The 25,122-nt window shown below is 40.2% G+C and overlaps 1 protein-coding gene across 35 annotated transcripts in view; it reads left to right on the forward strand.

Annotated features, from left to right (window-relative positions):
* NEK11 (NIMA related kinase 11) overlaps nucleotides 1-25,122 on the forward strand; it is a 316,552-nt gene that overhangs the window by 175,728 nt on the left and 115,702 nt on the right. For all 35 annotated transcript variants that reach the window (XR_012430687.1, XR_012430688.1, XR_012430689.1 and 32 more), the window contains one exon: nucleotides 20,658-20,818. Coding sequence is in view for 32 of the 35 variants with exons in the window: in XM_074031046.1 (XP_073887147.1) it covers nucleotides 20,658-20,818 (161 nt within the window). In the remaining 3 variants the exon portion in view is untranslated. The remainder of the gene's footprint in view (nucleotides 1-20,657; nucleotides 20,819-25,122) is intronic.

Genomic DNA, 25,122 nt, shown 5'->3' on the forward strand with positions numbered 1-25,122 from the left:
TAGCTGGGCGTGGTGGCTCATGCCTGTAATCCCAGCACTTTGGGAGGTCGAGGCGGGTGGATCACGAGGTCAGGAGACTGAGACCATCCTGCCTAACATGGTGAAACCCCATCTCTACTAAAAATACAAAAAATTAGCCAGACACAGTGGCTGGCGCCTGTAGTCCCAGCTACTCGGGAGGCTGAGGCAGGAGAATGGCATGAACTGGGAGGCAGAGCTTGCAGTGAGCCCAGATAGCGCCACTGTACTCCAGCCTGGGCAAAAGAGCGAGACTCCGTCTCAAAAAAAAAAAAAAAAAAGTTCCTATTTCTCCAAATCCTCTCCAGCACCTGTTTGTTGTTTCCTGACTTTTTAATGAACACCATTCTAATTGGTGTGAGATGGTATCTCATTGTGGTTTCGATTTGCATTTCTCTGATGGCCAGTGACGATGAGCATTTTTTCATGTGACTGTTTGCTACATAAATGTCTTCTTTTGAGAAGTGTCCGTTCATATCCTTTGCCCACTTTTTGATGGAGTTGATTTTTTCTTGTAAATTTGTTTAAGTTCTTTGTAGATTCTGGATATTAGCCCTTTGTCAGATGGGTAGATTGCAAAAATTTTCTCCCATTCTGTAGGTTGCCTATTCACTCTGATGGTAGTTTCTTTTGCTGTGCAGAAGTTCTTCAGTTTAATTAGATCCCATTTGTCTATTGTGGCTTTTGTTGCCATTGCTTTTGGTGTTTTAGTCATGAAGTCCTTACCCATGCCTATGTCCTGAATGGTATTGCCTATGTTTTATTCTAGGGTTTTTATGGTTTTAGGTCTAACATTTAAGTCTTTAATCCATCTTGAATTAATTTTTGTACAAGGTGTAAGGAAGGGATCCAGTTTCAGCTTTCTATGTATGACTAGCCAGTTTTCCCAGCATCATTTATTAAATAGGGAATCCTTTCCCCATTTCTTGTTTTTGTCAGGTTTGTCAAAGATCAGATGGTTGTAGATTTGTGGTATTATTTCTGAGGGCTCTGTTCTGTTCCATTGATTTATATCTCTGTTTTGGTACCAGTACCATGCTGATTTGGTTACTGTAGCCTTGTAGTATAGTTTGAAGTCAGGTAACGTGATGCCTCCAGCTTTGTTCTTTTGGCTTAGGATTGTCTTGGCAGTGTGGGCTCTTTTTTGGTTCCATATGAACTTTAAAGTAGTTTTTTCCAATTCTGTGAAGAAAGTCATTGGTAGCTTGATAGGGATGGCTTTGAATCTATAAATTACCTTGGGCAGTATGGCCATTTTCACAATATTGATTCTTCCTATCCATGAGCATGGAATGTTCTTCCATTTGTTTGTGTCCTGTTTTATTTCGTTGAGCAGTGGTTTGTAGTTCTCCTTGAAGAGGTCCTTCACATCCCTTCTAAGTTGGATTCCTAGGTATTTTATTATCTTTGAAGAAATTGTGAATGGGTGTTCACTCATGATTTGGCTCTCTGTTTGTTGTTAATGGTGTATAGGAATGCTTGTGATTTTTGCACTGTGATTTTGTATCCTGAGACTTTGCTGAAGTTGCTTATCAGTTTAAGGAGATTTTGGGCTGAGACAGTGGTGTTATCTAAATATACAATCATGTCATCTGCCACCAGGGACAACTTGACTTCCTCTTTTCCTAATTGAATACCCTTTATTTCTTTCCCCTGCCTGATTTCCCGGGCCAGAACTTCTAACACTATATTGAATAGCAGTGGTGAGACAGGGCAGCCCTGTCTTGTGGCAGTTTTCAAAGGGAATGCTTCCAGTTTTTGCCCATTCAGTACGATACTGGCTGTGGGTTTGTCATAAATAGCTCTTATTATTTTGAGATACGTTCCATCAGTACCTAGCTTATTGAGAGTTTTTAGCATGAAGGGCTGTTGAATTTTGTTGAAGACCTTTTCTGCATCTATTGATGCAGAAGAGAGTTAATCACGTGGTTTTTGTCTTTGGTTCTGTTTCTATGATGGATTACTTTTATCGATTTGTGTATGTTGAACCAGCCTTGGATCCCAGGGATGAAGCCAATTTGACCGTGGTGGATAAGCTTTTTTGATGTGCTGCTGGATTCGGTTTTCCAGTATTTTATTGAGGATTTTTGCATCGATGTTCATCAAGAATATTGATCTAAAATTCTCCTTTTTTGTTGTGTCTCCCTGGCTTTGTTATCAGGATGATGCTGGCCTCATAAAATGAGTTAGGGAGGATTCCCTCTTTTTCTATTGATCTATTGATTGGAATAGTTTCAGAAGGAATGGCACCAGCTCCTCTTTGTAGCTCTGATAGTTTTCGGCTGTGAATCCATCTGGTCCTGGGCTTTTTTTGGTTGGTAGGCTATTAATTATTGCCTCAATTTCAGGGTCTATTATTCGTCTGTTCAGAGATTCAACTTCTTCCTGGTTTAGTCTTGACAGGGTGTATGGGTCCAGGAATTTATCCATTTCTTCTAGATTTTCTGGTTATTTGTGTAGAGGTGTTTATAGTATTCCCCGATGGTAGTTTGTATTTCTGTGGGATTGGTGGTGATACCCCCTTTATCATTTTTTATTGTGTCTATTTGATTCTTCTCTCTTTTCTTCATTAGTCTCGCTAGCGGTCTATCAATTTTATTGTTCTTTTCAAAAAACCAGCTCCTGGATTCACTGAATTTTTGAAGGTTTTTTTGTGTCTCCATCTCCTTCAGTTCTGCTCTGATCTTAGTTATTTCTTGCCTTCTGCTAGTTTTTGAACGTGTTTGCTCTTGCTTCTCTAGTTCTCTTAATTGTGATGTTAGGGTGTCAATTTTAGATCTTCCCTGCTTTCTCTTGTGGGCATTTAGTGCTATAAATGTGCCCCTACACACTGCTTTAAATGTGTCCCAGAGATTCTGGTATGTTGTGTCTTTGTTCTCAGTGGTTTCAAAGAACATCTTTATTTCTGCCTTCATTTCGTTATGTACCCAGTAGTCATTCAGGAGCAGGTTGTTCAGTTTCCATGTAGTTGTGTGATTTTGAGGGAGTTTCTTAATCCTGAGTTCTAATTTGATTGTACTGTTGTCTGAGAGACAGTTTGTTTTGATTTCTGTTTTTTACATTTGCTGAGGAGTGCTTTACTTCCAACTATGTGGCCAATTTTGGAGTAACTGCGATGGGGTGCTGAGAAGAATGTATATTCTGTTGATTTGGGGTGGAGAGTTCTGTAGATGTCTATTAGGTCAACTTGGTGCAGAGCTGGGTTCAAGTCCTGGATATCCTTGTTAACTTTCTGTCTCGTTGATCTGTCTAATGTTGACAGCAGGGTGTTAAAGTCTCCCATTATTATTGTGTGGGAGTCTAAGTCTCTTTGTAGGTCTTTAAGGACTTGCTTTATGAATCTGGTGGCTCCTGTATTGGGTGCACATATATTTAGGATAGTTAGCTCTTCTTGTTAGATTGTTCTGTTTACCATTATGTAATGGCCTTCTTTGTCTCTTTTGATCTTTATTGGTTAAAGTCTGTTTTATCAGAAACTAGGATTGCAATCCCTGCTCTTTTTGGTTTTCCATTTGCTTGGTGGATCTTCCTCCATCGCTTTATTTTGAGCCTATGTGTGTCTCTGCATGTGAAATGGTCTCCTCAATACAGCACACTGATGGGTCTTGACTCTTTATCCAATTTGCCAGTCTGTGTCTTTTAATTGGGGCATTTAGCCCATTTACATTTAAGGTTAATATTGTTATGTGTGAATTTGATCCTGTCATTATGATGACAGGTGGTTATTTTGCTCATTAGTTGATGCAGTTTCTTCCTAGCATCGATGGTCTTTACAATTTGGCATGTTTTTGCAGTGGATGGTACCAGTCGTTCCTTTCCATGTTTAGTGCTTCCTTCTGGAGCTCTTGTAAGACAGGCGTGGTGGTGACAAAATCTCTCAGCATTTGCTCGTCTGTTTGTAAAGGATTTTCTTTCTCCTTCGCTTATGAAGCTTAGTTTGGCTGGATATGAAATTCTGGGTTGAACGTTCTTTAAGAATGTTGAATATTGGACCCCACTCTATTCTGGCTTATAGAGTTCCTGCTAAGAGGTCTGCTGTTAGTCTGATGGGTCTCCCTTTGTGGGTAACCTGACCTTTCTCTCTGGCTGCCCTTAACATTTTTTCCTTCATTTCAACCTTTATGAGTCCGACAATTATGTGTCTTGGGGTTGTTCCTCTCGAGGAGTATCTTTGTGGTGTTCTCTGTATTTCCTGAATATGAATGTTGGCCTGCCTTGGTAGATTGGGGGAGTTCTCCTGGCTAATATCCTGAAGAGTGTTTTCCAACTTGGTTCCCTTCTCCCCATCACTATCATGTACACCAATCACACATAGATTTGGTCTTTTCACATCGTCTCATATTTCTTGGAGGCTTTGTTCGTTTCTTTTTACTCTTTTTTCTCTAAACTTCTCTTCTCACTTCATTTCATTCATTTAATCTTCAATCACTGATACCCTTTCTTCCACTTGGTCGAATCGGCTACTGAAGCCTGTGCATCTGTCACATAGTTCTCGTGCCATGGTTTTCATCTCCATCAGGTCATTTAAGGTCTTCTCTATGCTGTTTATTCTAGTTATCCATTCTTCTAATCTTCTTTGAAGGTTTTTAGCTTCCTTGTGATGGGTTCGAACATCCTCCTTTGCTCGGAGAAATTTGTTATTACTGATCTTCCGAAGCCTACTTCTGTCAACTCATCAAATTCATTCTCCCTCTGGCTTTGTTCCATTGCTGGCGAGGAGATGGGGTTTTGGTGTGGATGTCCTTTTTGTTGTTGTTGATGCTATTCCTTTCTGTTTGTTAGTTTCCTGTTAAGTCAGGTCCTTCAGTTGCTGGTCTATTGGAGTTTGCTGTAGGTCCACTCCAGACCCTATTTCCCTGGGTATCACCAGTAGAAGGTGCGGAACAGTAAATACTGCTGCCTCATCCTTCCTCTGGAAGCTTGGTCTCAGAGGGGCACCCAGTTCTATGAGGTGTCAGTTGGTCCCTACTGGGAGGTGTCTCCAAGTTAGTCTACCCAGGGGTCAGGGACCCACTTGAGGAGGCAGTCTGTCCGTTCTGAGATCTCAAACTCCATTCTTGGAGAACCACTGCTCTTTTCAAAGCTCAGCTGGAAATGCAGAAATTACCCATCTTCTGTGTCACCCATGCTGGGAGCTGTAGACTGGAACTTTTCCTATTCGATCGTCTTTGTTAAGAAACTGTTAATTACCCTTGCCAAAAAGTCAACTTGTAAATATCAAGATGTTTTTCAGTACTGGAAGAGGCCTGGAATTCCACTATTTGGGATTTTTACAGCCTGTGTGGAAGATCTGAGTTCTCTTTGGCAACTTTATTCTCTGTCGGAATTCAAGTTGGGAAATAATTCTCCTGTTGGATCCTGTGATAGTAATTTTATGTATCTATTTGGCTAGGCCATGGTAGTTTCATAAAACACCAATCTAGATGTTGCTGTGAAGGTGTTTTTAAGATGCAATTAACATTTTCGTCAGTAGACTTTGAGTAAAGCAGATCACTTTTCATAATGTCGTAATGTGAGTAGACCTCATCCAGTCAGTTGAAAGCTTTAAGAGAAGAAGACTGATCTTCCCCAAAGAAGAAGGAATTCTGCCTCCAGGCTTCCTTTGGACTTAAGATTGCAACATTAACTCTTTTCTTAGTGTCCAGCCTGTTGCCTACCCTCATAGCCTACCTTGCAGATTTTGGACTTGCCAACCCCCATAATTGTGTGAATGTGAACCAATTCCTTAAATCCCCCATGCCACCCCTCTCCACACACACACACACACCCACACACACACACACCCCCCAACACACACACACCCCATCTTGCTGTATTACATTTGCCTCTTCACAATGGTGAACTAATAATGTCTTTAGGCCAGCAAGCATGTTCTAGCAGTTTCCTGACTGCCTCCAGATGGCTAGTTAACAGAAGGGTGCTGCCAATGGGAGACAAATGTTTTCCAGGAGACCAGAGGTGGAAAAGAGAAATTATGATGTTAAGATTTTATTGAAGAGGAACTCTCATTTGGCTTACAAGGTGTTCTCTCTGCCAACAATCATACAAGTTGCTATGCATTCCAAAGTACATGACAGAAACTTTGTTAATGAGAAAATACAGCCAGAAAAAAGTAAAAGAGAGGAAGGAGAGGCCACGTATAGTAGTAATTTAAATCCTTCAGCTGTGATGGTCTTAGTTAGAAACTCACTTTTTGACAAATATTTGGTGGCCAGGAACAGAAATCAGTGGTCTATTCTTTTACTACTCTAAGTGTGGTTTGTGGACTAGCAGCATCTCTATCACCTTGAAGCATGTCAGAAATGCAGAATCTCAGGCCCTACTCCAGTCCTGCCAGTTTGAACCCGGAGTTCATCAAGTTCCCCAGGTGATTCATGTGCACACTGGTTATAATGTAGTGCATGTTTGTGTCCCCCCAAATTCATCATATTGAAACCCTAATCCCCAGTGGGATGATATTTGGAGATGAGGCCTTTAGGAAGTGATTTGGTCATGAGGGTAGAACCCACAGGATGGGATTAGTTCCCTTGTAAGTAGAGACATGAGAAAGCTGGCTTCCTGTCTCTATGTTTCCGTGCTCCACCATGTGAGGATACAAGAAGAGGTCAGCAGTCTGCAAAACGGGAAGGGAGCCTTCAACCAGACGCTGAATCTGCCAGCACCTTTACCTTAGACTTCCCAGCCTTCAAAACTGTGAGAAATACATTTCTGTTGTTTAAGCCACCTAGTCTGTGGTATTCTGTTACGGAAGCCCAAGCTGACTAAGATATTGGTCTAGTTTATTACTCCTTGTTGTAAATTTGTAAGTCTTAATGCAGAAAAGTAACCTGAAATCATTCAGTTCAGGCTCTGGTTTTAAGGTTGGTGAGTTATCACCATCCCATTCTACACATAAGACACCTAAGGCCTGGGAACTTAAAGCAGTTGCCTAAAGTCATAGAACAAGGTGTCTTCTGCCACCAAACACAGCACATCCCACTGTGTACCAAATTTTTCAGAATCTCTGTGAAGTCTTTCTACATTTCTCCTTGACAGAATGAATTTCCTGGCCTGAATTCATTTCTCTGAATTTGGGGAAGACAAACATTACCTAGTCATTTTGGCTTTTACTCTCTAAACCAGGAAAAACAAGTTTCAGGGAAACATTACAGTTTTTCCTGAGGGAAAATCATCTTGACATATAGGATAAAAGTACAGACTCTGGAGCTTGAGGGAGACCTATTTCCAAAAGGATCATGGAGCTTATTTCTGTCACGTGCATGTGCGTGTGTGTGTGTGTGTGTGTGTGTGTGTGTGTGTGTGTAGCAGGGAGTGGAGAACTTCTAGTACACTCAGTGAAATATAGAGATGCCACTTAGAGAGACACAGCAGAACCTGCTGTCCTATATATAAAAAACGGTACTGTACTGTACTTAATTTAGCCCTCTGGAAAGGGTCATGAATATGCATTTTGTCTATGAAAATTATTTCTTTTCACAACCTCATGTTCTGATGCTGTAGGCTAAGCTAATCAATGTAGTTAAATTTAGCCCTGGTTTTGAAAGTTTATTTTAGAAAAGTCAAGGTACTAACCCTGTAGCTTATTGTGTGAGGAAAGAAAGCATCATGGCAAACCAAGCAACTGATGTGCACCCCCATCCTAAGAATATAAACATATCATTTGTGTTTGAGGTTCAGTTCCACTTGCAGTTAGTGATATTATTCTCAAAGTTGACTTGATCCCTGCTGTGCTGTGAAAGATATTGTCTACCATGGGGATTTGGGAGGTCCGTGAGCTTGCCTTTCTCTGGGCAAGGGGTTGCCCAGAAGGCTGGGTTTGGGCATTTATTCAAACTGTACATGTAGATATGGTGTAAAAGAAGGCAGAAAAGGGCATCTTACAGATGAGAAGGTTTGATTGGTACATCCTTTGATATGGCACTCAGTTACACGAAGAGGCTTAGGGCTGGGGTGCGATGGGGTCACTACCTCTCCCCTGCTACATCCATGACCGTGAGAGCTGGAGTGCTTTCAAGGGCCAGGAGATTCCACCTTCTCTTTGCAGAGGTGGGGATTAGTGATGGTAGATGGTGTGCTGGCCAGGAGAGGAATTGAGGATCAGAGAGGTAAAGTGACTCACATCCCAGAGCTTCAAAGAAATCTGGCCAAACTGAGAGCAGAGGCTGTGGCCCTCTGTTTAGAGAGATGACAGCCTAGAACAGTGCTGTCCAGTAGGATTTTCTGCAGTGTTGGAAATATGCTATAATTTTTGTCACAGGTGACTGTTGAGCACTTGAAAAGTAGCTAGTGCAACTGAATTTGGCATTTTGTTTAATTTTAATAATTTTAATTCAAATAGCCACAAGTGGCTAGTGTCTACTGTGTTAGGTCAATTCTAAAAGAAGTGGTACTTTCAGATGAAGTGGGAAAGCAAAGAGTGAATTCAGGGAAAATGCAGAGTTCAGGTGATGAAAGCCAGGATTCTGAAGATACATATGAGAACTGTCTGGAAAGCATCAGAAAAATAAAGCTTCCTAGACCCAGACCAGGACTGCCCAATCAGAGTCTTTTGGTACATACCTTTAAATGAGAGCTACCGTATTCATTGGTAAGAAGAGGCAGATCTGGGAATGTGGGTTGCAAATGATAAAACGTCTTGCCTGCCAAACTTAAGATTTTATACTCAATTTTATTGGCAGTGAGGGCATCATTGAAAGGGGAGAGTCACACGGTGAGTGCATTAGGCAAGGCTTGCAGCAGCCTGTGTAAGACATGATGCCAGTGGAAGACTGGAGATGATTGCAGAGCTGAGTGTTGAAAGATACCTGGAGTGTTCATTTCTCCCTCAGAATATGAGTGTGTTTATTTCACTAGGGGCTGTCCATATTCTTTCCTGGCTTGAACATTGGTCCAAAACATTTCTTAGCAAATATGCTGCTGCACGCCTCCAGTCCCACTAAATGTTATTGTGATTGAAAATTACCGTTGCTTCCCTTGGGCACAGAGGGAGCTCTTTGTAATGAAATAGAGATGCAGCAACCATTTGGCATGTGGAGTAACGGCTTCTCTGGGACCTCCAGCAGGGGCCCATGGTATCATAAAAGGGGATGACTCACCAGGGAAAGGAACAATTGCGGGTCTCAGAGTGTGCGCTTCCTTCTCTATGACTTCTGAGCTCCACTGAGCAATCTTAACCACTGCCACCAGGAACTAGGACACTGTGAAAACAGTGTTCAAGGCCCAGCGATGACTCACTGCATAACCGTTTCATGGTTCACAGTGGGGACAGAGATTGCTTTTAAAAATTGAAAAGGAAAAAATAAAATACAATATATGTTGAATTGAAGTTTTGAGGTGGACAAAATGCCTTTTCCCAAACAGCAAAGTATCAAAAGAGTCAGTTTCTTTTCTTTAATAGTGCTGGGGAAGGCATGGGTGAGGGAGTGACTGGGTATCCTTATTAGCTCCTGGGAGAATGGAAAGCTGGGGTTTTTGGAGTGGTTTTTATCTCGCTGGGAGAGTTCTGCTGTCGTCCTGAAGGACAGGTGACCTCTGCCTGGGAAGTGTTTTCCTCTAGCTCTGCTGTTGGCCCTTTATGTATACAGTCACACATCACTTAAAAATGGGGATGTGTTCTAAGAAATGTGTCCTCAGGCAATTTTGTCATTGGGCAGACATCATAGAGTGTACTCCCGCAAACCTAGATGGTACAGCTATCCTAAGTTTCGGGTGAATTTGGAGTCTTACAGAGCACATGATCGGCCACCATCTCACTCTGGCCCCTCCCACTCTCTTTCTTTCCACCTTTCTGGAACAGGGCCAGAGCCCTCTTCTTGTTCCTGGCAGAAGGGATCATGTCATTTTCTTTCCCTGCACTTTTGTCACGTATTTTTCTAAATACAATTTCTTAAAAAAAAATTCTCACAACAACAATGATAAAAATGAATCTTTCTACCTACTAAATTAATAACTGCCATTTTATGGAGCACCTACCATGTTCTGGACACTATGTAAGATGAAGCATTTTAAGAAGACTTTGAAGAGGGCCAGGAGACTAGACCTCCAGAGAGAAAAAATTTAGTCATCTGAGATATAATTGATATCTGACAAAGGACTCACTTTAGCAGTGCCACAGATGTGGACTCCATTATTTTCTGGAAGGTCTGAGGATGAAAGTTATAATATTAAAGAATGTGACTTTGCTGGCACCTGACTATTTTCCTTTAAGGGATGTTTATCTTACTGTATAGTGTCACTTGTCTTTTATATTTGTTTTGTAACCATGAGTCAAGATATTTTTATTATAATGTCCAAGTCTTTAGTTAGGTTCCCTAGAAGCACAGCCTGATACGGGTATCTGGTGCATGTATCTTATTGTGGAGAGCTCTAAGGATGTGGGCGTGTGTATGGGGTTTGGTGTGGGGTTGGGGGCTGTGTCCAGATAGAGGGAGCTGAGCAAGGATGTGGTCTCAGCTGGAGACTAGCCTCAATCTGCTGGCACAGGGAGCTCTGGGGCATGAGTAACACCAAAAAGATGATTCTACCTTAAGTCACTCAGTCATTGGCCAGGACTGCCCCTGGGACAGAGATATGGCATCATCTTTTCAGTAAGGAGGGCTTCTTTGATCCAAGAACAATTCTGTGGAGAATAGAATATCTGTGTGCTGTCTGCAACGTTATAGGCTTAACTGAGTCCCCCCTAAAAACCATATGTTGAAGCCCTATCCCCCAGTACTTCAGAATGTGACTGTATTTGAAGACATGGCTTTTAAAGAGGTGATTAAATTAAAATGAGGCTGATAGGGTAGGCTCTAAGCCAATCTGACTGTGTCCTCATAAGAATAGAAGATTAGGTTTTTTAATGATCGCCATTCTAACTGGCGTGAGACGGTATCTCATTGTGGTTTTGATTTGCATTTCTCTAGTGACCAGTGATGATGAACTTTTTTTCATGTTTGTTGGTCACGTAAATGTCTTCTTTCGAGAAGTGTCTGTTCATATCTTTCGCCCACTTTTTGATAGAGTTGCTGGAGAGGATGTGGAGAAATAGGAATGCTTTTACACTGTTGTTGGAAGTGTAAATTAGTCCAGCCATTGTGGAAGACAGTGTGGTGATTCCTCAAGGATCTAGAACCAGAAATACCATTTGACCCAGCAATCCCATTACTGGGTATGTACCCAAAGGATTATAAATCATTCTACTGTAAAGACACATGCACATGTATGTTTATTGCAGCACTGTTCACAATAGCAAAGACTTGGAAACAAGCCAAATGCCCAAAAATGATAGACTGGATAAAGAAAATGTGGCACATATACATCATGGAATACTATGCAGCCATAAAGAAGGATGAGTTCATGTCCTTTGCAGGGAAATGGATGAAGCTAGAAACCATCATTCTCAGCCAACTAACACAAGAACAGAAAACCAAAAACCACACGTTCTCACTCATAAGTGGGAGTTGAACAATGAGAACACATAGACACAGGGAGGGGAACATCACACACCAGGACCTGTCGGGGGTGGCGGCTAGGGGAGGGATAGCATTAGGAGAAATACCTAATGTAGATGATGGGTTGATGGGTGCAGCAAACCACCATGGCACGTGTATACCCATGTAACAAACCTGCATGTTCTGCAGATGTATCCCAGAACTTAAGGTATACAAAAAAAAAAAAAAAAAAAAAGAGGAGATTAGGACACAGGGACACCAGGGTATGAATGCACAGAGGATGACCTTGTGAAGAAGCAGCAAGAGGGAAGCCAAGGAGAAGGGCCTCAGAGGAATCCAACCCTGCTGGCCCCTTAATCTCCAACCTCCAGAACTCTGGGAAATAAATTTCTATTGTTTAAATCATCCAATTTGTGGTATCGTCTCATGGCAGCTCTAGCTGACTTAATACAGCAGCCAACACGCACAGCAGCTAGCAGACGAGGGTGTGCCAATTATACTTTGGAGTGTGTCTGGTAAGGGAATTTGGGTGGGACATCGATAGTAGCCACTACACCACTTACAAATAAGAGCACTGTGACCCAGATAAGTGAAGTAGCCTACCTGAGGTCACACAGCCAATAAGCAACGGAGGCAGAATTTGATTGCCATCTGACCCTACAGCTGGTCCTCCTAGCCCCGAGTTTGTATCATCACTTCTGATGGAAGGCAGTTTTTCTCAGAAGCAGCAGATGTCACTAGTTAACTTTGACTTCAATTTCTTTTTGTTTTGTTTCATCTAAATTGTGCTTATCTTATACAAAATGGAGCTTCTGGGGGAAATCGAGGCAGCTCAGCACAATGCCTATGTCTGTGTGTCTTCTCAAAGTATTGACTTTTACCTTATGTAAAACGTAAAAAAAAAAAAAACCTTTTGGTTTTAGGGACATTGTAGTAGCATATTAATCATAGGTTTCCTATACATATGAGAAAATAATTGTTTTATTTTTAATGTTTTTATTAAAAAATGAATTTGAGCAGTTTTTCACACCCACAAATGTCATTTTTGGGAAAATAAGAAATGCTTTGATAGCTGCCATGTCAATATAAATAATAACTGTAATCATTCTAAGCACTGCCACTCCCAATTTGTAATGAATGATCATGGTCTTCGTAGAGGTCATATTGAGATATAAGAATAAATCAGTTTGTTCTTCTTACAGCCTTATAATAGCCTTTGTTCAGTATTTTCTGGCTTGGTGTAATAAAGCCATTACCCTCTTCAGAAAACTAGAAAAGAAAGGAAAAATAGAGATGGACATCTTTTGGTAGCTGCCTTCTGCAGAGGGCTCCCACCACCCACCCTCTGTCTGCCCCATGACAGCCAGCTCCGCAAACATTAATGCGGAACTATGATTAGATATGCAGAGAGAGGCAGGGTGTCTGGGGCAGACTCTAGGGCACCTGGAGAAAGCCCCAGCCTAACAGCGTGAGCTGTCACATTCTGGGTCATCTTGACTGAGTTCCGGGACTTGACTGAGTGGGCCTGTGGGATGTAGCTGGAAGTTTTAGTAGGCTGAAGACATTTTTTGCAGTTCAAAGGTATGACTACATCTGAGATATAAGTTCAAAGTATGTGAAAAAGAGAAAAGGGGTGGGGGTCTTAAGAAAAACATCTGTATCTCCTTCCTCTCCTCAGCTTCCCCTCTCCATCCTACTCTCCCAAAAGATTAGTAAATTATTTGTATATGATACTATGTGGCAATTTGAAAGTCCTTATTGCTTAGAGATTTATGTACTCATTTATTCAGCAAGAAGTTTTGGGTGTCTGCTTTGAATCATCTGTTGGGGATACCATGGTGAGCAGGATGGGCATGGCCTCTGCCCTCCTGGAGCTTACCATCTACCTGGAATATTAGAAGGGATTTTTATTTCAGCAGACATAAAGTGCCAGTCATTGTGCTGAATCAGTGGTTCTCAAACTTAAGGGTGCATCAGGATCACCTGGAGAACTTGTCAAAAGACACATTGCTGGACCTTCATCCCAGTTTCTGATTCAGTAGGTTGGAGATATAGGCAAATTTGGAAATTTCCATTTCTAATAAGAACCCAGGTGATGTTCTTTTTGCTATTCTGGGGACCACCCTTTAAGTACCATTCTGACAAGCCTGTCACATGGATTTGCTCAAGGCATCCTAATGGTTAAAACCATTTGGGATGGTTGTGGGCCCGCAGGCTGAGATCTTCTAAATGTCTAAAAGGCATTAAGTTCCTTTAGAGGAAACTCAGTTTTCTCTTCGGGCAAAGTTCCTGTTTTATGAAAACACTCTTTTAAAAAAAATTGTTAATGTGTATCTAGATCATTTTAGAAGTTTAAAGAGCTAATGCAGTAGATGAAGTGACAAGGAGTTTGTCATTTAACAGTTGCATCTGGATGTCATTTTCTCCTCGAAGGTTCTATAAGATAGAGCAATAGTTCTCAAAGTGTATTTCCAGATGAGTGGCATAGTTAGAAATGCAGATTCTCAGGCCCCATTCCGGACCTACTGAATAGAAACACTGGTTGTGGGAGCAGGAATTTGTTTTAACAAGCCTTCCAGCTGATTCTGAGGCACACTCAAGTTTGGCACATCTGAGATAGATGGTAGTGAGAACTAGGCTCAGGCTGAATCTGATTCTCCCAGCTCCCTTAAGACAATTTACCAGGATGACTAAGCTTCACTTTTTCTATCTCGTAAGTCAAAAGTCTATCCCTTGTTGTCTAATATCTTTCAGAGCTACAAGAAAGATCATTGTGACCTTTATGAAATGGTTTTACTAGCAAAGATGAAAATTCCTAACTAACCATAAATAGACTTATTCAGTGGAAGAAAGAGGATTCAGATGCAGCAGTGTGACCTTCGGTTGGTCATTAGCTTGTCTGAACCTTACTTTTCCTGTCTGAAAAGTAGGCAGAAAAATGTCATTCTAGTCTACATTGAAGAGTTGTTGCAAAGATCAAGTGGTATCTTTGTGCTATCAAATGGTGTCAAATTTTTGTGGTATCAAATGTGTATCAATGTGCTTTTTAAACTGTAAAATGCACACAAATATAAAGATTATAACTTTGGGCTGCCAACCCTTAGCTTTGTTCTTTTCTATCAACAAAATGGGAATAGTTCAATTACTTATACCTCCATGGAGATGGTAAGTAATTTAGACAACTAATAGCACGGCAATTTGAGCTCTTCTAAGGTAGAGTTTTTCTTTTGTTTACATTTCGTCTTTAACTTACAAAGGTTGAAATATGTAGAGATAGTATAAAATCTCTTATATTTTATTATAGTGTATACTCTTATTTGAACTAGTCACATTCTAGAGCAGAGATTCTGAGAGTGCAGCCTCCAGACCAGCAGCATCAGCATCACCTGGGAACTTGGCAGTAATGCAGATTCACAGGTACCACACCAGACCTATTGAATCAGCAAGACTTGGGGTGGGACCCAGAGATCCATTTTAACAAGCCCGCAGGTGATCCTGATGCTCACACAAGTCTTAGAGAAAGGCATTTATTTGGGTCTTAATTGAAGGATCTGATAAAGGCCATCATATTCCTGGAACAGGGTGATGTCTTCCTTTTTGCAGCATGGATTTGAAACATCTGTGTCCAAACTCGTGCAGCCATTATTGGATTCCTTCATAAACACGTTCTGTTACTGCTTACCCGGCATACAGAAGGTCTGGAATGCCACTCCAGTATACCCATTATGAGGCTGACTTCAGGGTACAAGGAAATTAAAGATATTTATCAGACTCTTTTCCCCTTAGTGACAGGAGAAAGGAACCTTAGCCTGATAAGGTTTCAAATTGGGTCTATGTATGAAAAACATGAGGCTTGACAAACACAGTTCGAACAGACTTACATTTCTTTTGACTTTTCCCTTTGAAAATGAAAATGAGTCCTTTCGTGGGCAGCACCAAGTTAGTGGAGCTTACTTAAGAAATACTGGAGACAGATTCATCCCAGTTTGTTTCACAACTTAGGTGGCAGAGTGGCACTTTTCCCTGGCCACTTCTTTCCCTCTTCCCCTTCTAGGAGGAAATCCTAGGTAGGAGAGGGAAAGGGACTAAGGCTGTCTGTACATAGTGAGCTACGTTTTGGGAAGAGGAACTTAGTATTTTAACAAAAGAAAAATTTGTCTGTGTTGTAGAGATATGACTTGGTTTGCTGCCTATGTTTGCAAATAAAGTTTTATTGGGACATAGCCACATTCATTTATGTATTGTCTGTTTTCACACTACAAAGGCAGAGTTGGGTAGTTGTGTGACAGAGACCATGTAATCTGCAAAGCCTAAAACTTTTTACTGTGTAGCCCTTTACAGAATATATTTGTCAAACCCCCTTGCAGAGGTTTCTGCTGAGCTGCTTGAAGGAAACCTAGACGGAACCAGTGGACAGGAAGGACAGTGGGAGGTGAACGGTGTAGTGAATTGCCTAAGAATTCCTGTGGAGCCCAGCAGAAAGGAAACCAGAGAGAGTCTAGATTCCATATTGCCCATTTCAGTTGGGTTCAGTATGAATTTTGAGAAGTTTTTCTATTTAAAATAAACATTTTAAACTTGGGTATATATTTGCAATTGTCTAATACAGTCATACACTGCATAACAATCTTTTGGTCAATGACAGACTGCATGTACAATGGTGGTCCCATTAATGAAGCTGAAAAATTCCCAAGACCTAGTGCTATCATAGCCATCATAACATTGCAGAACAACGTAGCCACTCACATATTTGTGGAGATGCAGGGTAAATAAACCTACTACACTGTCCGTCATATAAAAGTGTAATGCATATAATTATGTACAGTATAGTGATAACAAATGACTGTTACTACTTTATGTATTTACTATACTTTTTTTTTTTTTTCAAAGTGTGTTCTCACTCTGTCACCCAGTCTGGAGTGCAGTGGCACGATCTCGGCTCACTGCAACCTCCACCTTCCAGGCTCAAGTAATCCTCCCACTTCAGCCTCCCAGTTAGCCAGGACCACAAGTGTGCACCACCACACCCAGCTAATTTTTTGTACTTTTGGTAAAGATTGGGTTTCTCCATGTTGCCCAGGCTGTTCTTGAACTCCTGACCTCTGGTGATCTGCCCACCTTGGCCAGCCAAAGTGCTGGGATTATAGGAGTGAGCCACCATGCCTGGCCTGCTATACTTTTTATCATAATTTTAAAGTGTACTCCTTCTACTTATTAAAAAAAATTAACTGTAAAACAGCCTTGGGCAGGTCCTTTAGGAGGTATTTCAGAAGGCGGCACTGTTATCACAGTAGATGGAGGCTCCATGTGTCTTACTGCCCCTAGAGACCTTCTAGAGGGACAAGATGTGGAGGTGGAAGACAGTGGTATCAGTGATCCTGACGCTGCATAGCAGTAGGCTAATGTGTGTGTTTGTGTCTTCATTTTTAACAAAACAGTTGAAAAAGAAAAAGAAAGAAAAAATGCTTATTGACTATATCCTAGTTAGGAGAGAAGTAAAAAAAAAGAAAATATTTTCGTACAGCTGTTCAATGTGTTTGTGTTTTAAGCTAAGTGTTATTACAATAGAGTCAAGAAGTTTAAAAAACTTAGAGTAAGCTGTTTAATTTACTGTTGAAGAAAGGAAAATGTTTTTTATAAATGTAGTGTAGCCTAAGTGTCCAGTGTTTATAACGTCTATAGTAGTGTACAGTAATGTTCTAGGCCTTCACATGCACTCAGCACTCACTCACTGACTCACCCAAGGCAACTTCCAGTCCTGCATGCCCATTCATGGTAACTGCCCTGTACAGATGTGCCATTTAAAAAGTCTTTTACATTTTTACTGTACATTTTTAATGTTAAGATACACAAATACTTACCACTGTGTTACAATTGTCTACAGTGTTCAGTGTAGTAACATGCTGTCCAGGGCTGTAGCCTAAGAGCAATAGGCCATACCACATAAACATGGATGTGTAGTAGGTTATACTGTCTAGGTTTGTAATAAGTACACTCTTTGATGTTCATGCAATGATGAAATCACTGAATGACATATTCCTCAGAACACAGCCTCATTGTTAAGTGATGCATGACTGTTACTTCTTCCTGGTGTTGAATATTACAGGCAAAACTACTGAGTGTTTGCCTTATTATTTCCAATAGTAACTAACATTTGTTTGATACATACTTTGTATCCATTGTACTATGGAATGTTTCCAACAATTCCATGAGACCAATATTATCATCTTTATTTTATAGATGAGAAAACTGAAGTGCAGAAAGCTTAAACAACACAGTGTTACAGAGCTATTGCTAGAGGCTTGATTTAAATGCAGATTTTGTTTTTATGCCAAAGCCAGCATTCTAAAGGAGTATTTCTGAATGTTGGTCTCTCTAGCTAGGTTGGGGTGTTTTTCAAGCTGCAGGTTGAGAGGTCAGTTTAGTGAGTTGCAACCAGCATAAAAAAATGATTGAACAGAATGAAAAACACCAGAGTGTATCATATATAGTTTGGGTAAATAGGTCTTGATATATGAAACTTTTGTTTCAACTATAAAGATATTTACATACATACATATATAAGCACATTTCTGTTCACTGGGCAACCAATGTAAGTGATATTCTTACCGTGTCATAGTTTGAAAGCCAAGGGAGTGGACAAGGAGGAATGAAGATAAAGGAAAAATGGGAGAGCAAAAGGGAAAAATATAAATGAGTGAGAGAATGAATAACTGTCAAAGGGACAAAGAGACTCAAGGGGAGGGAGAGGAAGTAGAAGAGAGTGGGGAAAGAGAGAGAATGGACGGCTCAGAGAAAGACACAGAGATTCAGAGAGAGTTGAAGGTGGGCAAGAGAAGGAAGACATCATATGGTTCTGTCTTTCATTCCACTCAGCAAGCACATGCCCCTACTTGATGGCAGAACAGGAGATCTCTCAGGGGATTTTAGTTTTCATGCACTTCTCATGCTGTGATCGTCTTGTCATTCTCAGTGTAAGTAAAATGAAGATTGTTATTAAACATGGCTTCTAGTCATTATAGCAAAAAGATACCTGCGCGTTTATGTTTATCACAACACAATTCACAATTGCAAGGATATGGAACCAACATAACTTCCCGTCACTGACAAGTGGATGAAGAAAATGTGGCATATGTACACCATGGAATACTACTCAGCCATTAAAAAAAGAATGAAATACTGTCTTTTGCAGCAACTTGGATGGAGCTGGAGGCCATTATTCTAAGTGAAGTAACTCAGGAACGGAAAACCGAATACCATATGTTCTCACTTATAAGTGGGAGCTAAGCTGTGGGTACACAGAGGCATGCAGAATGGTATAATGGACTTTGGAGACTCAGAGGGGAGGAGGGTGGGAGGGAGGTAAGGGATAAAAAACTGCATATTGAGTACAGTGTATACTACTCGGGTGAGGGTGCACTAAAATCTCAGACCTTACCACTGCAAAAGTCACCCCTGTAACCAAAAACCACTTGTATGCAAAAGGTATTGAAGTTCTATATGCATCTACAAAAGTGTACAGGTATGTTATATATATGTGTGTACATACAGACACGTGCAGGTGTCTTCTTGATATAATGCCTAGAAGCCATATTTAATAAAATCATATATATTATTTCAATATAAATAAAAAATTAAAACTATGGCTTCTCCATAACAGTATTCTATCTCATCTGATGCTCAGCTGAAAATCAGTGATCTGAACTGATCTGAAAAAAAAAAAAAAAACGCTGTGTTGAAATTGCTGAGAGAAGGTATGAGATCCCTAATACACTGCTTTCTAAGGAACTGGCAAAGGCAGTTTTGAATATATGTAATTTTTGTCTTTTGAGCTGGCTAATTTTTATTTTACTGTACAGCAACCTTTTATGTTTCAGTGCAAAACCATAGATAACAAACACATTTTAACATCTATTTCCAGGGAATTCTAAATCCATTAAGTATTTTGCTTTGGAAGGATTCTGAACTCATTTAATGAAAAGCCCGTTTTCACAGACATGGAAATTGAGTGAACATTTGTATGAAACTTCCCTGCATACCGATGCTTTCATGAGAATTCTATTACTAAATCTCAGTAGCCACTCTACTAGATTACACTTATGTTAATTTTATCACAGAAATTGGAGCTCTGTGAGTTTAAGTCTCTTGCACAAATTTTCATCTAAAAGGTGGAAGAGCTAGATTCCAGCCTTGATTTTCTGACCCCAAATTTCATATTTTTCCCACTAGACAGGAATTAGCAACAATAGATTGAAAAATAATGTGTTATAATTTAGAATGCAAATTTTATTTTTAAGTCTGAGTATGGTGCAAAGTCTAAAGTACCTACTGTTTTGCTGCAGTTGAGTATTATAATTTTCTCCTCCCCCGACCCAAGGGTAGTTCTTTGGGTAGTTCTTTATTTCTAGGCCCCCATTAGTAAATAAGAGTTTATATTGTTATGCTTTATTGTGATCCAGTCATGGCCTTTCTTCACTGAAGATTGTTAGAAACAACGACTTTATTCTAGTTACTAACAATGTTGCATCAAGTAACTTGGGTAGATGTTTATTGTCATCAGCTTAAGTGGGTATTCTTTTTTAAAATAAGTGCTGAATGTAAGGTTGAGTAAATAGGACCCACCAGAGTGAACTCCATCTCAAAAGCTATCATTACTTGTTAGAAAAGAATTATGTTTTTCCCAGCTTGCCAGAATGCTGCTGCTGTATATCCTAGTCATCTTGTTTGGTCTTAGCAGTAACATTAAAAAAAAAAAAAAAAGAAAGAAATATCTAGGAAAAATGCTGCGGTAGTTTTGCTCCAACTACGTACGCTAAAAACTTTATGTGTGTTGTGTAACAGGACCCTTCAGCCAGGACATCTTGTCCTACCTTTGCTCCTAAATTTCCTCATTTTTAATAAGGATTCATGCCTCCAAATGTCAAGATGTTAAAGCGTATTATTTATTTTTGTTTCATGATTTTTTTCTTACCTTCAAAAGGTAATTGCTAGTGGAAATGTTCCTCCTTTCTTCCACTGGTTTTATTTTGCTGAGTGTTTATTACATTCAACCAAATACTTTCAGGAAGCTGAGATTCAGCTCTACACTCCATGGAAGCTTTGTTAGTGCAAGCAAAATATACATCCCTGTGAAAAGATAGGGTATTCTTACCTCATTATAATTTTAATAACTGGTAGTATCTGACTGTTGTTTGTTCGTTATTTCAGAGATCCCAGAAGACCCACTTGTGGCTGAAGAATACTATGCTGATGCATTTGATTCCTGTTGTGAAGAGAGTGATGAGGAGGAAGAAGAAATAGTGTTAGCAGGACCAGAGAAAGAAATCAAGAATGAGGGATCCCAGCCTACTTACAGAACAAACCAACAGGTATGTGATACTCCCCATCGGAAGCCATGGAACTGTTCAAGGTACTGACTGGACTCTCCCAGAGAGGAAAGGAAGTCTTCTAAGGTGAAGTTGGGGACACGGCGGCCAGGGTTATTATAATAGCTACTTGTGATAGGTCTGGCTTCTCAAGGTCCAGAGGCAGGCAGGGCCCTATAGAATTTGGAGAATCTGATTTGAACCATATTGATAAGGGAAGAGCTGGAGTACACTGTACTTATTTGGGGGGTTGGGGGATGGCACATACCACATTGCACACTGAGGAGGGATTCATCTACAGCTATTGAATTAAAAAATGCAAGTGTCTCTTTAGCAGAGAGAATGGGATTTTTTATATACTTTTCTGTCTGGTAATCATATTTTGGGGTCATGTTCACAAATTAAATGCAAATACAAATTTGTAAAGACTGACTTAGTTTTGGGGATCAGACCCAAAGGTCCTGGGCTTAGGGGATAATCTTCCTAGCTACTTTTAGCCTCTGAGGACACATTCTTGCTTAAGTGGTGAGGTCTCTCTGAGTATATGCCCTATGCCCTTGTAGTAGATCTCTTTGACTATAGCAAGATTAAGCTTTATATGAGCTATAGGCCAAGAAACACCCCTGACATGTGCTTTCTGTATTGGGTGTCTGCAAGAGAAAAAAAGCAAGAGGCATATGAAGATAAAGGGGAAAGCTTTGGGCAATGTATACATCCATACCTCATTTTCATCTTACCTTCCAATCCTAAACTTCCATGAGTTACAAAAGCTTTTGTTAACTGAGAACCATGCAGTTACTAAAATAAAAGTCTACCAAAGGACACCTAACTGAGCGAAAACTCAGCTAGAGGAGATGATTTCTGGAGTGAAGATGGTTCACTCCAAAAATCCATTCAACCATTTTTAATAAAGATTATGCAATATATCCTAATATTCAATCCATTCAGCCTCTTAAATCCATTCAACCATTTTTAATAAAGATTATGCATCATAATATTCAATAAATTAAAGCAGTAAGAAGTGCTCTCCAATTTGTTATTACGAGAGGGAGGCAAGGAGAAGGGAACTAGTAGGGTACAGGTATGGGGCCAAGCAGAGAAAGGGATGAGATAAAGAGGAGAAAGAGATAAAGAGTAAGGATTAGAGAGAGGTAGTTTAGGAGACAAATAATGAAGAGAGAAACAAACAGATTTTGAGAAAAATACAGCTAAAGGGGGGATTCAGAATGCCAAAATAAAAACTTTGCTTATACGATTTCCCCATTTTTTTCCAATGGAATCTGGAAAACAACAGCACCTCCTACCACAAATCAAAAATATAATTTCTACTACCTTCTGAGCCACTGTCATAAACAACTGTAACGGATATTATTGCAACATTATAGAGCCTTCATTCTGCGCCTATGGTTGCAAAACACACGATAGGCAAAATACATCCAGTGCCCAATTTTTGGTCAAAGCATCAAGTGGTAAAATTTTAGCTACTAATATTAGCACTTAGAAATGTTTTTTAAGAAAATATAACAGATTCAGAACCACATGAATAAAATACTATATGGCAAACAGCTCCTAGGTCAGGAAATACAATTTTGCCAGTCTCAGAATATCCATCTTTGGCAGTTAGAATATAAGGTTGGAAATCAGATTGCTTGCATCTGAATCTATCCTTTATAACTTGTGATTTGCATGACCTTGTTCAAATTACTAGACTTCTCTGTGCCTCAGTTTTCTAATCTGTAAAGTGAAAAAATAACGTTTTCTACCTCATAGAGTGGTTCTGAGGATTAAATGAAGTAATCAATATAAAGTACTTAGAATAATGCTCAGAACTTAATAAAATACTTAATGAAATATTAGCTATTATTATTATGAAGTTACCCAGTCACGGTATCTAGTACCTCTTTATGATACTGCCAAAACTCCTTAATGTTAAAATGAGATTTTCTAACTTGTTTTTAAGTATTTTTTAAAAATTCTTGCTTATTAGTCTTAAGGCAGATGATAAATATAAGGGCAGCAGTTTTTGTTCTCTGGGTTGTATATCTATCACAAGTTACATGACAGATTGTGATTGATTTTAAGTAATCTATTGGGACAAGATGCTAAGGCCTCTGATATGGTTTGGCTGTGTCCCCACCCAAATCTCACCTTGAATTGTAGCTCCCATAATTCCCATGTGTTGTGGGAGGGACATAGTGGGAGATAATTGAATCATGGGGTAGTTTCCCCTACACTGTTCTCATGGTGGTGAATAAGTCTCATGAGATCTGATGATTTTATAAGGGGTTTCCTCTTTCGCTTCACTCTCATTCTCTCTTGTCTGCTGCCATTTAAGACATGGCTTTCACCTTCCACCATGATTGTGAGGCCTTTTCAACCATGTGAAACTGTGAGTCCATTAAACCTCTTTTTCTTTACAAATTACCCAGCCTCAGGTATGTCATTATTAGCAGTGTGAGAACAGACTAAATACAGCCTCTCATATACATGATGGTATTTTGTCTGACAAACGCTGTTGGGTAGTTATCTTATTCCTATTTTCTAATTGAGGAAACTGAGTTTCTGAGAGAGATGTAGCCTTCCTGTGGTCACGTAGCTTGGCAAGGATCAGACCCATGCCTCAGGCCCACATCAGTCACATTCTCAAGTCAATGTTTTTGCTACTATAGAATATTTATTGACCTAGAATGGACTTGGCATAAGGGAAACAGAAGTGTTGCCAAGTCCATTCTAGGTCAATATATATTCTACAGTAGCAAAAACAATACACAATAATGTGTATAGAGTAGCAAAAAATAATTTGTATAGAGTAGCAAAAACATTTACACGATAGAGTAATTTGTATTAGAGGCAGGTAATTACAACCCCATTTGTTTTCTTCCAGTAATTCAATATAGTTTCTCCTTCCCCAAAGGTGATGAGTATGGACTCTTCCCTTTCAGGTTGTTTTCATTAGCAACATACAGATTACACTACAGAACTCAGTCATGGTCAACTTTGTGAATTGAGAGAGACCTACTGCCATCTCTCAGATTGGCCTCTTCTCCCCTTTCCCTGGTCTTGCCCTGGACCTCTGAGTGTGCCAGGGTCTGCTTAGGTGGTTATCACACCAATGCCTTCTATGTGTGTCAGCAGATCAAAGTTGATTCCCCTTCCTTTAGATGGAGCCAAAGTCACATAGTTATTTTGATGAAAGAAGTGCTTTCAAAAGTAAACATAGCCATGGACTTCATTGAGATTGATTGCTGAGTTCTTTGTGCCGCCCATGGCAATCTTTTCAGCAGCAGTGTCTCCAAAGCAGTTTTATTAAGCACCTAATTGCTGCTGATTGCCAGCTGTTTCTCTGCTGTGATAAGCACAGCATCAATAAAACCTCTTTCACAAGCCATTATCATATTGTTGATGGCGCCTCTGCCAAGTCTGTGGTCACTGAATTGGAACCAGCATCTTGCATCTCAGGAGAATTGAGTTTATAGCTGTCATCATAACAGGGTTCCCCGCAACATTTGTGCGACCTGTCACTAAAAAGTGTTTTATGCGCTCTAGTGGACATGGCTTAGGGCTGCAGGCTGACAAGTGTTTTCACAGACTCTTCTGTCTTTCCCTTGTTGCCTTGACTATCATTTTTCTCTCCAAGACTAATAAATGGCTCAGATGCATCCAGTAATACACATACTAGGTGGACAATAACAACTTGACACAAAACTTCCTCAGAAGGGCTTTGTTTAATGAATGTGGCTCTCACTGAGACTTGTTTTAAGAAGGTTCTTCAGGACTATGGTGTTTGTTCTTCCTAAGATGAAAGGTGGTGGACGTCCACTATTCCAGTTGATTCTGAAGTTCTATATGCTTTTTCCCCAAATCATTCAGAGGTTTTGAAATTCTCACTGCACAGTGAAGCACTAGGAAAAAGAATTGATTTTCTGCTTGGAACATTGTCCCAGGGGCAGAGAACTGGATATGCGATAGGCAAGGGCTGAGATTCTGCTGAGGACCCTTGGATCTGATTGTCATGATGGTAGATGCCTCCAAGAGTTTCTGCTGTTAGTCCAGTCATTAATCAGATCATAGTAATGATAACAGTAACAGCTAGTATTTCCAGAACCTTCATTCTATGCTCAGTACTTTGCATGCTGTGTCAGTTCAGGTTCTCCAGGAAGCAGGTGATGAGACAGAATTAGAAATAAAAAGGAAATTCCTATCAACTAGGTGGGAGGAGTCTTAAACCATACTGATATATTTGAGGGGAAGGAAGGAAGGAAGGAAGGTAGGTTGGCTGGATGAGAACCTCAGGCTGCAGCGCAATT

This window comes from Macaca fascicularis, chromosome 2 (assembly GCF_037993035.2).
Source record: "Macaca fascicularis isolate 582-1 chromosome 2, T2T-MFA8v1.1".
NCBI classification, from domain to species: domain Eukaryota; kingdom Metazoa; phylum Chordata; class Mammalia; order Primates; family Cercopithecidae; genus Macaca; species Macaca fascicularis.